The following is a 12,040-nucleotide window of genomic DNA, read 5'->3' on the forward strand; positions in this document are numbered from 1 at the left end:
TCCAGCACTGCTCTCTGGTTACGATTCAGTTGCCTGATAACAGCTGGGAAGAAACTCACCAAATCTGGAGGTGTGCGTTTTCACACTTTTGCTGATAGAAGAGGGGAGAAGAGGGAGTGGCCAGGGTGCGACTCATCCTTGATTATGTTGCTGGCATTGCCGAGGCAGCGTGACATATAAATGAAGTCAATAGACCGGAGTTTGGTTTGTGCGATGGTCTGTGCAATTCCATGCAATTTATTGCGGTCTTGGATGCAGCTGTTCCCAAACCAAGCTGCGTGCATCCCGATAAAATGCTTTCTATGGTGCATCTGTAGATGTTGGTGAGATGCACCATAGAAAGGTATGGTGGGCATGCTGAACTTCCTCGGCCTTGTAAGGAAGTGGAGGCGTTGGTGTGCTTTCCTGGTCATTGCTTCAATATGGGTGGTCTCGGAGAAGTTGTTGGTGATATTGACTCCTAAGAATTTGACGTTTTCGACCGGAACCATCAATGCGGACTGAGGTCAGTGCACCGTCTTGCTGACATTGATAGACAGGTTGTTGTCTCGACACCAGGGCACGAGGTTCTCGATCTCCTCCCTGTACTCCGTCTCATCATTATTTGATATCCCACAATGGTGGTGCTGTCTGCAAATTTGTAAAGTGAATTAGATTTGTCAATGGCTGCGTAGTCGTGGGTGAACAAGGAGTAAAGAAGGGGGCTGAAAACGCAGCCTTGAGGAGCACCAATGTTGAGGGTTATCGTAGAGGATGATTTGTCCCCTATCCTCACTGATTGGGGTCTGTTGGTCAGGAAGTCGAGAATCCAGTTGCAGAGATGAGTGCTGACACCAAGTCCTGCGAGTTTGGTGATAAGCTTGGATGGTGTAATTGTATTAAAGGCAGAGCTGTAGTCTATGAATAGGAGTGACGTAGGTGTCTCCCGGTGTTCTAGGGATGAGTGTGGGGCCAGGGCGATGGCATTATCCGTGGACCTGTTGTGGCAGTAGGCGAACTGCGAATTGGGTAAAAATTGTAAATTTTTCCTAGTGTGTAGAAAATAACTAGTTTACGGGGTGATCGCTGGTTGGCGCGGACCGAAGGGCTGGTTTCCACGCTGTATTATTAAATTAAACTAAACATCTCTTTTTTAACTCTGCACCTCTCACCTTAAACCTACGTCATCTAGTATTTTTTTTAACTTCAAGATGGCGCCCAACCCTGGCGACTCTTTGCGTGCTGGTCACAGAAGTGGATCTGCAGTTACGCATTACAATCGCTCCACTCTTTCAAATCTCTACTCCGTCAGCCACACTTCTTACTTTAACAATGATCGTTGTTCAGAGATGCATGGGAGGTGGACTTGGAGGGGAGGATGCTCCTCAAACTGCAGAGCATCCTGGACAATACAGCTCACCCCCTCCATGACACACTTGGTCAGCCTGAGGAACATCTTCAGCAACAGACTGGTCCCACCAAAATGCAGCACAGAACGCCACAGGAGATCCTTTTTCCCTGTAGCTATCAAACTCTACAACTCCTCCCCACTTCTGTCGTGGGCTGGAGTGACTTCTCTTCCCCCCCCCCCCCCCCCCCACCAATCTTTGCACATCCCCAATCCTTACCACTCGTCACTTTAATTTAATGTATCTTGTTGTGTTTTATGACTGTTGGCAGAATAATTTCCCTCCTGGGATAAATAAAGTTCTATTGTATAGGCGAGGCAAACATATAACCTTTGAATTTTTTACATTTTCTTCCTGGGAAAAAGGTTCTGAATGAATGAATGAATACTTTATTGTCACATGTGGCAAGTCACAGTGAAAGTCTTTGCTTAACCTGGACATAGGATATCTACCATGTCTATGCCTCTCATAATTTCTATTATTCCATTGAGTAGGTGAATGATTCCACTGCTAGGAAGTCCCCCCTTGCAGTTTTTTTCAGATGGCTCTTGATCATTCTAATTGATTATTCTCATTGATTATTCTCTCTCCGTTCCCCACGACAGAAAAGCACGAAGACCGCCATCGAAGTCGGCAGGACCTTTGCCACCATGTTTGCCGACATGAACTTCCGCCAGAAGCTCTCCGAAGCCAAGACAAAGGAGGAGTTCAAAGAGACCCTACTTCTTCAGCGGCACCTTCTAACGGTGATCCACAGGGAACCCAGCAAGAAAGAAGAGTCGAAGGAAAAGGAGCAAGATAAATGTTCTAAGGTACCAGAATACAGCGTGGAAACAGGCCCTTCAGCTCAACTTGCCCACACCATCCAACCTGTTCCAATTACATTGGTCTCACCTGCCTGCATTTGGCCCATATCCCTCCAAACCTGTATAACTGCCTAACTGTCTCCAAAACGTTGCGATAGTCGACGCCTCAAGTATCTCCTCTGGCAGCTTGTTTCATACACCCACCATGCTTTGTGTGGAAAAAGTTACCGCTCAGATTTCTATTAAATCTTTTCCCCATCACCTTAAACCTATGTTCTCTCGTCCTCGATTCAACCATTCTGAGCAAGAGACTCTGTGCATCTACTGATCTATTCCGCCCATGATTTTGTTCACCTCTCTAAGATCACCCCTCATCTCCTGCGTTCCAAGGAATAGAGTCCCAGCCTGTTCCCTAGAGCTCAGGCCCTCAAGTACCTTTAAAACTACTAGAGGAGGTGGCCATTCGGCCCATTGGATCCATGCCAGCTCCAAGCTAGGGAGGCAGTCCTATAAAACCCATTCCCCCCTCTCCTTTCTATGCACCTTAACAAATTATGGCTCATTAGACTGCACAGTAGCACGGCCTGGCAACATCCTCGTAAATCTCCACTGCACCCTTTCCAGCATGACAACATCATTCCTATAACATGGTGGTCAGAACTGAACACAATACTCTAAATACACAATACAATTTATTTGTCACTTGAACCTCATAGAGGCTCAAATGAAATGTTGTTTCTGCAGTCATACACACATGAAAAAAAAGACCCAAGACACAACACAATTTACACAGACATCCATCACAGCGCATCTCCTCCTCGCTGTGATGGAAGGCAAAAAAACTTATAGAAACATAGAAACATAGAAATTAGGTGCAGGAGTAGGCCATTCGGCCCTTCGAGCCTGCACCGCCATTCAATATGATCATGGCTGATCATCCAACTCAGTATCCCGTACCTGCCCTCTCAATACCCTCTGATCCCCTTAGCCACAAGGGCCACATCTAACTCCCTCTTAAATATAGCCAATGAACTGGCCTCGACTACCCTCTGTGGCAGGGAGTTCCAGAGATTCACCGCTCTCTGTGTGAAAAAAGTTCTTCTCATCTCGGTTTTAAAGGATTTCCCCCTTATCCTTAAGCTGTGACCCCTTGTCCTGGACTTCCCCAACATCGGGAGCAATCTTCCTGCATCTAGCCTGTCCAACCCCTTAAGAATTTTGTAAGTTTCTATAAGATCCCCTCTCAATCTCCTAAATTCTAGAGAGTATAAACCAAGTCTATCCAGTCTTTCTTCATAAGACAGTCCTGACATCCCAGGAATCAGTCTGGTGAACCTTCTCTGCACTCCCTCTATGGCAATAATGTCCTTCCTCAGATTTGGAGACCAAAACTGTACGCAATACTCCAGGTGTGGTCTCACCCCTGCACTGCCCATTCCCCTCCCGATGTCAGAGCCAACATATATAACTGCAACATGACCTCCCAACATCTATACGCAATACTCTGAGGTTTTTTGACCACCCTATCTACCAGCGACACCACCTTCAATTTGCATGCATTGTGAAGTATCTTGATATTAGTTGGGAGATACAGCGCGGAAACAGGCCCTTCGGCCCACCATGTCTGCGCCGACCAGCAATCCCCGCACATTAACACTATCCTACACCCACTAGGGACAATTTTTACATTTACCAAGCCAATTAACCTACAAACCTGTACGTCTTTGGAGTGTGGGACGAAACCGAAGATCTCGGAGAAAACCCGTGCAGATCACGGGGAGAACGTACAAACTCCGTACAGACAGCATCCGTAGTCGGGATCGAACCCGGGTCTCCTGGTGCTGCATTCGCTGTAAGGCAGCAACTCTACTGCTGCGCCACCGTGACCTGAGCCATACGAGTAGAATTAGGCCATTCGGCCCATCTATTCTACTCTGCCATTCAATCATGGTTGACCTATCTTTCCATCTCATCCACATTCTCCTGCCATTCCCCCCATAACCTCCTAAGTTAAGTACATAAATCAGAGGAGCAGAAGTAGGCCACTCGGCCCTTAGAGCTGGAGAGACGAAGAACTAAAGATGCTCGAATCTTGCTCGAGTCATTTGGCTGGGTCAGGCGGCATTGGAACATTCTGCCCATCGGGTTCACCCTGCCATTCAATCATGTCATACCTATTGGATAGTGAAAGTGCTGGATAGAGTGGATGTGGAGAGGATGTTTCAACCAATGGAAGAGTCTAGGACCAGAGGCCATAGTCTCAGAATAAAAGGACGTATGTTTAGAAAGATGAGGAGGAATTGCCTTAGTGGCGAATTTGTAGAATGCATTGCCACAGAAAGCTGTGGCAGCCAAGTCGATGGATATTTTTTAAGGTGAAGATGGACAGTTTCTTGATTAGTACGGGTGTCAGGGGTTGTGTGGAGAAGGAAGGAGGATGGGGTTGAGAGGGAAAGATAGATCAGCCATGATTGAATGGTGGAGTAGACTTGAATGGCCTAATTCTGTTCCTAGAACTTACGAACTTATGAATTTTTGTTAGTACTGGAATGTTAGCCAAAGCCAAACCTTTCCTTCTCAACTGCGTTCTCCTACCTTCTCCTGATAACCTTGGACACGTTTACTAATCAAATCTCCACTTTAAAAATACCCAAAGGCTTGGCCTCCACCGCCATCTGTGGCAATGAACTCCACAGACTCCCCTCTAGTTGGATTGAATGCAGGCACAAAGAACCGCAGATGCAGTAAAAAGAAAATAAACACAAAGTGCTGGAGTAACTCAGCGGGTCAGGCAGCATCCGCGGAGCGAAGACTCGTTTTGCTGGAGTAACTCAGCGGGTCAGGCAGCATCGCTGGAGAACATGGACATGTGATGTTTCGGGTTGGGAATCTTCTTCAAACTGGTGGCAGGAGAAGAAACATTCTTGTGGAGGGAAGTTGGAATGACTTGTTGTCCCCATGGATGAGGTTATGACTCTATCGGCATTACTGATGGTAGAGTGAAGCTACATTTTCCCATTGATCAAACCATGATCGCGTCCTTTTATTTCCCCTTGTGAAGCTCTTTCAAAGAGTCACTAAGAAGAAACAGGTTTTTATATACTTCTTTGAATGTCTTGGACCGGATCAAACCTAAGTGGTGCAGCTGACTCCAAATGACCTTCTTACTTCCAACGTGCAGGAAGGAACTGCAGACGCTGGTCGAAACCGAAGATAGACAGAAAAAGCTGGAGCAACTCAGCGGGACAGGCAGCGTCTCTGGAGAGAAGGAATGGGTGACGTTTCGGGTCGAGACCCTCCTTCAGACTGAAGAGGTTCTTCAGAGCCTGAAGAAAGGTCTCGTCCCGAAACATCACCCATTCCTTCTCTCCAGAGACGCTGCCTGTCCCGCTGAGTTGCTCCAGCTTTTTCTGTCTATCTTCGTTCCAATGGTTGTCTTTAGCTCAGTTTAGTATCAGTTTAGTTTATTGTCAATTACATGATAAGGAAATAATGTACAATTACATGATAAGGAAATAATGTATAGTGCAAGCCAGTAAAGTCCGATCAAAGATAGTTTGGGGGTCAACAATGAGGTAGTTAGCAGTTCAGCATCTCAAATTGAAACTGAATTATGAATGGAGAATAAATAGGCCAGCAACATTCACATGAATAGAATATTCAATACAATAAAACCATTAATGTTGGTAATGCTCAGCAGGTCAAGCAGCATCAGGGGTGATCTTATAGAGGTGTACAAAATCATGAGAGGAATAGATCGGGTCGATGCACAGAATCTCTTGCCCAGGGGAATCGAGGACTAGAGGACATAGGTTCAATGTGAAGGGGAAAATATTTAATTGAAATCTGAGGTGTAACATATTCACACAAAGGGTGGTGGATGCATGGAACAAGCTGCCAGAGGAGGTAGATGAGGCTGGGACTATCCCAACGTTTAAGAAACAGTTAGACAGGTACATGGATAGGACAATTTTGGAGGGATATGGACCAAATGCAGGCAGGTGGGACTAGTGTAGCTGGGACATGTTGGCCGGTGTGGGCGAGTTGGGCCGAAGGGCAAGTTTCCACACTGTATCATAGAAACATAGAAAATAGGTGCAGGAGGAGGCCATTCGGCCCTTCGAGCCAGCACCGCTATTCATTGTGATCATGGCTGATCATCCCCTATCAATAACCCGTGCATGCCGTCTCCCCATATCCCTTGACTCCACTAGCCACTAGACCTACATTGCATTCTATGAGTATCATTCTATGACTTTAAGAGGTACAGAAATTTCAAAACTGGCCAGACATGGTTACAGATCTGTGGAGGAATGAGCCCCATTATCTGAAGTCACAGCCAAGAAAACACATCATTGACTCTACTTCCTCAATGACTCTTACAAATATGTACAGATGAACCCAAGCAAGGACACCAGAATAATCTAGGATGAGGCGCACCCTGGCCACTCCCTCTTCTCTCCTCTCCCAATGGTGTAGAAATGTGAAAACGCACACCTCCAGATTCAGGGACAGTTTCTTCCCAGCTGTTATCAGGCAACTGAACCATCCTACCAACATCTAGAGAGCAGCCCTGAGCTCCAATCTACCTCATTGGAGACCCATGGACTATCTTTAATTGGACTTGCTGGACTTTATCTTGCACTAAATGTTACACCACTTATCTTGTATCTGTGGATGGTTTGATTGTAATCATGTGTTGTCTTTTTGCTGACAGGATGGCATGCAACAGAAAAGCTTTTCACTGTACCTCGGTATACGTGCGAATAATAGACTATAACAAATTGTTCTCTGCTCTTCACCTTGGAAAGTTTCAGATGAGCTAGCCTCAGTAAAAGGGCTGAATGGCACCCTCTTGTTCAATGCCTGATAGTTGTAACTTTATCCTGGCTTAAGTTCATAAATTCTAGTAGCAGAATTACGCCATTCGGCCCATCGTCTACTCCGCCATTCGACCATGGCTGTCCAATCTTTCCCTCTCAACCCCATTCTCCTGCCTTCTCCCCATAACCCCTGACACATTTACTAATGTATACAAGAGAGAGATAGCTCTTAGAATCTCTTAGAATAGGAATCAAGCAATACAGGGAGAAAGCAGGAACGGGGTACTGATTGGGGATGTTCAGCCATGATCACATTGAATGGGCTCGAAGGGCTAAATGGACTACATCTGTACCTATTTTCTATGTAATCAAGAATCTATCAATCTCTACCTAATAAATATACTGGATGGGCCCAATCCTCTGTTTCTGCACTGTATCTCTCTCAGGATCCCAACTTGGAGTCTTCAATCCATGTAGAGCAGCAGCAACTTTGTGAAATGAGAAGATAAATTAAAGAAAGAAATACTTGTTGGTGCAACGGTAGAGCTACTGCCTTACAACGCCAGAGACCCAGGTTCGATCCTAATGATGGGTGCTCGTCTGTATGGAGTTTGTACGTTCCCCCCGTGACCTGCGTGAGTTTTTCTCCGAGATCTTCGGTTTCCTCCCACACTCCAAAGTGGCACAGGTTTGTAGGTCAATTGGCTCGGTGTACATGCGAAATTGTCCCTACTGTGTGTGGGGCAGTGTTAATGTGCGGCGATCGCTGGTCGGCGCGGACTCGGTGGGCCGAAGGGCCTGTTTCGGCTCTGTATCTCTAAAACTAAATGCTCCCTCCGCTTTCTGCACCATCCGCCCGTTTCCCTGTGCTGGGGCGCAGATGTGTTTCTGAAGATGATTGCATCCTTATTGACATTAAAGAGGAGAAGAAAACAAACCCTGGCAAAGCATTCAGACATTGTGCGAGTGCATCTTGAAGTGATTGCTTTGGCGAAAGGTGCTGTACAAATGTTGCAAGGAGAGCCAAGTGCAATACAAAGAGCGATGTTTGTTCAGTGGAACAGAGCGCTCCATAGTTTATTTTCTAACTGGAGTGCGTTGTGCGAGTCAGACAAAAGGGGACATACAGAACATAAAATAAATTGGGTTCCCCAACAGCTTGGAAAACCCGTGGCCGTAAGCCGGTGTTAATCGGTAGCAGGTGCCATGTGCCTAGTTCCATGCCAGCTTCGTTGGGATGCTGGTGGGGATTGGTACAGGATATGGCCGCATAGTCCTTGTCTATAACCACATTGCTTCCTTTTTTTGGCCCAAAGACTGAACAGTGCTCCGTGCTGCTCTCCAAGAAGTTGTGTTCATTTTTAACCTTGCGTTTTGTCCATTTTAAGATTTGGGTGTGAAGCTTCTGTGTAGGTTTTGCACTCCCTTCTTGAGTTCCCCGCTCCCCAAGATGAAACTGAGGGAGTTCAGGCTCTCAACAGAGTCTAAACCCTCTATATTTGTTGAAGGAAACGGCAGTTGCTGATTTACACCGAAGATAGACACAAAATGCTGGAGTAACTCAACGGGACAGGCCGCTTCTCTGGAGAGAAGGAATGGGTGACGTTTCGGGTTGGGTCGATTCTGAAGAAGGGTCTCCACCCAAAACGTCACCCATTCCTTCTCTCCAGTGATGCTGCCTGTCCCGATGAGTTACTGCAGCATTTTGTGTCTAAACCTTCCGTAGAAGTGTTCATTGTTTGGTTTAGTTTATTGTCACGTGTACCGATGCGTGCTAACCAGTCAGCAGAAAGACTACACATGATTACAATTGAGCCATTCACAGTGTGCAGGTACAGGATGAATGGAATAGAAACATAGAAATATAGAAAATAGGTGCAGGAGTAGGCCATTCGGCCCTTCGAGCCTGCACCGCCATTCAATATGATCATGGCTGATCATCCAACTCAGTATCCTGTACCTGCCTTCTCTCCATACCCCCTGATCCCTTTAGCCACAAGGGTCACATCTAACTCCCTCTTAAATATAGCCAATGAACTGGCCTCAACTACCTTCTGTGGCAGAGAGTTCCAGAGATTCACCACTCTCTGTGTGAAAAATGTTTTTCTCATGTCGGTCCTAAATGATTTCCCCATTATCCTTAAACTGTGACCCCTTATCCTGGACTTCCCCAACATCGGGAACAATCTTCCTGCATCTAGCCTGTCCAACCACTTAAGAATTTTGTAAGTTTCTATAAGATCCCCCCTCAATCTTCTAAATTCTAGCGAGTACAGGCCGAGTCTATCCAGTCTTTCTTCATATAAAAGTCCTGACATCCCAGGAATCAGTCTGGTGAACCTTCTCTGCACTCCCTCTATGGCTATAATGTCCTTCCTTAGATTTGGAGACCAAAACTGTACGCAATACTCCAAGTGTGGTCTCACCAAGACCCTGTACAACTGCAGTAGAACCTCCCTGCTCCTATACTCAAATCCTTTTGCTATGAATGCTAACATACCATTTGCTTTCTTCACTGCCTGCTGCACCTGTATGCCTACTTTCAATGACTGGTGTACCATGACACCCAGGTCTCGTTGCATCTCCCCTTTTCCTAATCGGCCACCATTTAGATAATAGTCTACTTTCCTGTTTTTGCCACCAAAGTGGATAACCTCACATTTATCCACATTATACTGCATCTGCCATGCATTTGCCCACTCATCCAGCCTATCCAAGTCACCTTGCAGCCTCCTAACATCCTCCTCACAGCTAAAACTGCCCCCCAGCTTCGTGTCATCCGCAAACTTGGAGATGTTGCATTCAATTCCCTCGTCCAAATCATTAATATATATTGTAAATAACTGGGGCCCCCGCACTGAGCCTTGCGGTACCCCACTAGTCACTGCCTGCCATTCTGAAAAGGACCCGTTTACTCCTACTCTTTGCTTCCTGTTTGCCAGCCAGTTCTCTATCCACATCAATACTGAACCCCCAATACCGTGTGCTTTAAGTTTGTATACTAATCTCTTATGTGGGACCTTGCGTTTTGTCCATTTTAAGATTTAGGTGTGAAGCTTGTGTGTAGGTTTTGCACTCCCTTCTTGAGTTCCCCACTCCCCAAGATGAAACTGAGGGGGAGCTGTATTGTCTTTTGGTTGAGGCTCTCAACAGAGTCTAAACCCTCTATATATGTTGGAGGGAACTGCAGATGCTGGTTTAAGTTCAAGGCAGATAATTTCTGCACAACAATAACATTAAAAAAAAATACTCAGAACAAGATAGACACAACATGCTGGAGTAACTCAACGGAACAGGCTGCTTCTCTGAAGAGAAGGAAAAGGTGACGTTTAGGGTTGAGATGGGAGGTTGGTTTGTGTGATGGTCTGCCTGTGTCCACAATTTGCTGCAGTTTCTTGCCCGCTTGGATGGAACTGGATCTTGGAAGAGCATGGGTGTTGCATCTACCAGAGAGCCAAGTAATTGTTGAAAGAACTTGCCGTGCATAAATTGTCCGTCATGCTTTGAACATTGCAGCAGCAACATTTCAGAGTTCACTTTCTAAGGAGTACAGCTCTTTGGAACACTCCATGGTTATTTTAGGTTCTAATTATTGTCACGTCGTACCGAGTGAAAGACTAGGACTGGTTTCCCTGGAGCGTACAAGGCCCGAGTGACCTTATAGAGGTTTATAAAGTCATGAGGGATGTACATACAGCGAGTGGTTGCAGTGTTTTACCCAGGATAAGGGAGTTTAAAACTAGTTAGTGTACGAAGGAACTGCAGATGCTGGTTTAAACAGAAGATAGATTTATAAAGCTGGAGTAACTCAGCGGGTCAGGCAGCTTACGATACAATACGATATAACTTTATTTATGCCAGGATGGAAATTGATCTGCCAATAGTCATAAAACACAAGACACATGAAACATGAAATTAAAGTGACTCGTGGAAAGGATTGGAGATGTGCAAAGATTGGGGAAGGGGGAGGGGAAGGGAGTCTACCCTACAACAGAAGGGGGAGGAGTTGTACAGTTTGATATCCACAGGGAAGAAGGATCTCCTGTGGCGTTCTGTGCTGTATCTTGGTGGAACCAGTCTGGTGCTGAAGGTGCTCCTCAGGTTGACCAGTGTGTCATGGACAGGGTGAGCTGTATTGTTTAGGATGCTCCGCAGTTTGAGGAGCATCCTCCTCCCCAAGACCACCTCCCATGCATCTCTGGAGAAAAGGAATAGGTGACATTTTGGTTCGAGACCCTTCTACAGACTTAAGGGGCTGTCCCACTGTGCGAGCTAATTCAAGAGCTTTCGTGAGTTAAAAAAAATAATCAAACGCATGGTAAGCACGTAGAATGTATGGAGCGGGTACGTCGGAGCTCGGGACATCTCTCAGAGGCTCGTAACACTAACGGCGGGTACTCGGGAAACGTAGTAAGCTCGGGAAGACTCGTGAAGATTTTTCAACATGTTGAAAAATGTCCACGAGAGCCCCGAGTACCTACGAGCGGCTATTACCGTAAATCTTCGAGTTTGAATCAGGGGAAATTCGGAAGAACTCTTGAATTAGCTCTTATAGTGGGGTAGGCCCTTTAGTTTATTATTGTCATATGAGCCGAGTTGCAGTGAAAACCTTTTTTTGTTGCGTGTTATCCAGTCAGCCAAAAGACTATACTTGATGAAAATCAAGCCGTTTACAGAAACAAAATGAAGGGAATAATGTTTAGTGCAAGATAAACTCCAGTAGAGCCCAATTAAAGATAGTCCGAGGGTTTCCAATGAGGTGGATGGGAGGTCAGGACCGCTCTAGTTGTGTAGGAAGGAACTACAGATGCTGGTTTAAACCGAAGGTTGGCACACAATGCTGGAGTAACTCAGTGGGACAGGCAGCATCTCTGGAGTGAAGGGTCTTGACCCAAAACGTCACCCATTCCTTCGCTCCAGAGATGCTGCCAATCCCGCTGAGTTACTCCAGCATTTTGTTTCAATCCTCGCTCTCTAGTTGTGACGGGATGGTTATGAAGGTTCACCAGACTGATTCCTGGGA

The 12,040-nt window shown here is 46.0% G+C and overlaps 1 protein-coding gene across 1 annotated transcript in view; it reads left to right on the forward strand.

Annotated features, from left to right (window-relative positions):
- slc4a11 (solute carrier family 4 member 11) overlaps positions 1-12,040 on the forward strand; it is a 133,719-nt gene that overhangs the window by 79,138 nt on the left and 42,541 nt on the right. Inside the window, 1 exon segment of the mRNA XM_033035592.1 lies at positions 1,994-2,200. Within this exon segment, the coding sequence (XP_032891483.1) occupies positions 1,994-2,200 (207 nt within the window).

The sequence above is a fragment of the Amblyraja radiata genome, chromosome 1 (genome assembly GCF_010909765.2).
Source record: "Amblyraja radiata isolate CabotCenter1 chromosome 1, sAmbRad1.1.pri, whole genome shotgun sequence".
Classification (NCBI taxonomy): Eukaryota; Metazoa; Chordata; class Chondrichthyes; order Rajiformes; family Rajidae; genus Amblyraja; species Amblyraja radiata.